This window comes from Bison bison, unplaced genomic scaffold (assembly GCF_000754665.1).
Source record: "Bison bison bison isolate TAMUID 2011002044 unplaced genomic scaffold, Bison_UMD1.0 scf7180017864041, whole genome shotgun sequence".
NCBI classification, from domain to species: Eukaryota; Metazoa; Chordata; class Mammalia; order Artiodactyla; family Bovidae; genus Bison; species Bison bison.
In genome coordinates, this window is record NW_011494613.1 from 1,527,071 (window position 1) to 1,529,881 (window position 2,811).

Genomic DNA, 2,811 nt, shown 5'->3' on the forward strand with positions numbered 1-2,811 from the left:
TCTAGGTTGGTCATAACTTTCCTTCCAAGGAGTAAGCGTCTTTTAATTTCATGGCTGCAGTCACCATCTGTAGTGATTTTGGAGCCCAGAAAAGTAAAGTCTGACACTGTTTCCACTGTTTCCCCATCTATTTCCCATGAAGTGGTGGGACTGGATGCTATGGCTTATTTTCATACAGATTTAAAATGAGAAGATGGAAGAAAGTGCATAACTGAAGTTTTACGCCAACCCAAATCTTTACCATTTTCTTGTCAGTATTTATGTCTCATTCTGTATAACTAAAAACTATATGCTAAGATATTCTATAGAAAATCTGTGACTAAATATACTTACCTTCCTACACATCAATTACCTATACCTTTACTATTCATTCCAATCTAATTAGCATTCATATATTAGTTATTCTAAACATTACCCATTTAGTAGGTAATTTCCAACAGTACTCTAAAATGTAAACAAAAAACATCAAGGGTATTAATTCAATTTTATAAAGTATTTAAGAGGAATTCTGAAGTTCCTTTTCAAAACAGTATAAGTATGAAACTGTTTTCATAGGTTTTAATGAACTGTTATGAGCTCTGATATTAAGTAACATTAAGAGTATTGAGTAAAATGATTTGCTATATGAAGCAGGTTACATTCAGCAGTGGTTTTGAATAAACTGAGGTATAGGAAAAAAAGAAGATAAAAGAAATGGTGGACAAGGTTTCACTTGAAAATTATGTTTCTCACTAAAAACACCAAACATGGACTGAGCACACACAACTTTATTCCAGGATATGTCTGTAGTCACTAAAATGATTTTTGAATGCTGGCATCAGCTACAGCAAAATGGTGGTGTAGGTTTTAAAAGACATGGGCCATTAAAACCATTTCACTATACCTCCCATAAATTCTAAGGCAGTAAAATCTATTTTAATGAATTAAGACTTATTTTATCTGCTATATTAATTTTAGTTAAAATTTATTATAAAGCATATTTTATTTCTATTTTTTTAAATTTTATTTTATTTTTAAACTTTACAATATTGCACATTTTAAATGCTTTATAATAATTTACATTTTCATTTTTTTCCCTTTCCCTTAATCAATATAAATGTTATACCCATCTCTGTGTGGGGACGTGAATTATAATTTCACCAATCTGAACATATACAGTAGTTTTTCAATTTGTCAAATGCCCATTTTCTTGAAGGCAAATGCTTTTTTAAGACTATAACCTTCAATCATATCATTAAGGAAAACAGTTTACTCTGCAACAATACTGTTCCTCAAGACAGTACTAGGTGAAGAACAGACTACTCAGAAATAGCTCTTAATCAATTAGATTACTTGCTTACATATTTTTCTAAGATTCTAACTCTGAGCACTTTTTTCCTTAGCACTTACTTTTTTGGTCAAAGAGTCATCAGAATCCGAAGGCATTCTTGTTGACACGTGAAATATTACTTCAACTGTAGAGGTAGCAAAATATGGTGTGGTCAATCCAGTGCTTTTATTTTTTTGTAGTCCTCCCATGAAACCACAATGGTTTGTAAGATTTACCTAGAAGCAATGAAAAGACACAAAATGTTTATTAACAAAACCAAACTAAACTCACTACGGAAAAAGACTCAAATCTCTCACTTTGCAAAAATATGGGGAATGAAGTCTTTTGCATACTACCAACCATGGCTTGTCCCAGAATTATTAGTTAGAGCTATTCTATACACTGGTAGATCTTCTTAAGTATCTGAGGATCTCTAATTAGCAGGAACTAATTAGCAAAGGAATCAACTGCTGAGCACTATGCATCTTTTGTTAGGCTGCTAGGTGTTAAACTGTAAAGTCTGTGGGGGAGGCACCGAGGGCAGAGGAAAAACCAAGCGGCAAAAATCAAGACTGGAAATGATCTGGGGAAAAGTTAAAAAAAAAAAAACCCAGTAATGTCATCTGATTAAATAATTAGTTTGGTGTGACATATTTATTCATCAAAACTAGTTTCTTAATTATTAGTACCTATCATAGCCCAGGACAAAAATACAAAAACGCACACTTCAAATGCATTTAAAAAAAACTTCAAATTAATCTTTGCAAAGACTTTTAAATCTCTTTTTCCCAATTATAAGTATGATATATTTAATATCAGGGTCATTTCACTGGATGATATCCCCTGGACTTGTTCAACACACAGACCAGTAACTTGTGCTCATTGTAAAAAACCAAAGAAATATTGTAAAGAAAAAACTAAAACTTAAACACTGCTTGTATCTCTCCATTCAGAGAAACAAGCTATGTATACGCTTGTAAAAAACAAAATATAAGTAAGTGCAAAGCAGAGACTTACAAAAGCAAATTTCTGCATATTTGAACTGAACATGTCTCTACTAGCAGTATATCCTATTAATGGCTGAATGTATAAATAACAAGTTAGCTGTCATGCTATTACCATAAGATTTCCTCATTTATAATGTCTTAAATTTATTTTTAACTAAGTAATACATTCATACAATTAAAAGTTCAAAAGACTTATCACCCAGCAATCCCACTGCTGGGCATACACACTGAGGAAACCAGAAGGGAAAGAGACACGTGTACCCCAATGTTCATCACAGCACTGTTTTTAATAGCCAGGACATGGAAGCAACCTAGATGTCCATCAGCAGATGAATGGATAAGAAAGCTGTGGTACATATACACAATGGAGTATTACTCAGCCATTAAAAAGAATACATTTGAATCAGTTCTAATGAGGTGGATGAAACTGGAGCCTATTATACAGAGTGAAGTAAGCCAGAAAGAAAAACACCGATACAGTATACTAACGATATA

General features: G+C 32.5%; 1 protein-coding gene across 9 annotated transcripts in view; it reads right to left on the reverse strand.

Moving 5' to 3' along the window:
* RALGAPA1 (Ral GTPase activating protein, alpha subunit 1 (catalytic)) overlaps window positions 1-2,811 on the reverse strand; it is a 211,085-nt gene that overhangs the window by 46,255 nt on the left and 162,019 nt on the right. For all 9 annotated transcript variants that reach the window (XM_010835311.1, XM_010835310.1, XM_010835304.1 and 6 more), the window contains one exon: window positions 1,390-1,545. In XM_010835311.1, the coding sequence (XP_010833613.1) occupies window positions 1,390-1,545 (156 nt within the window). The remainder of the gene's footprint in view (window positions 1-1,389; window positions 1,546-2,811) is intronic.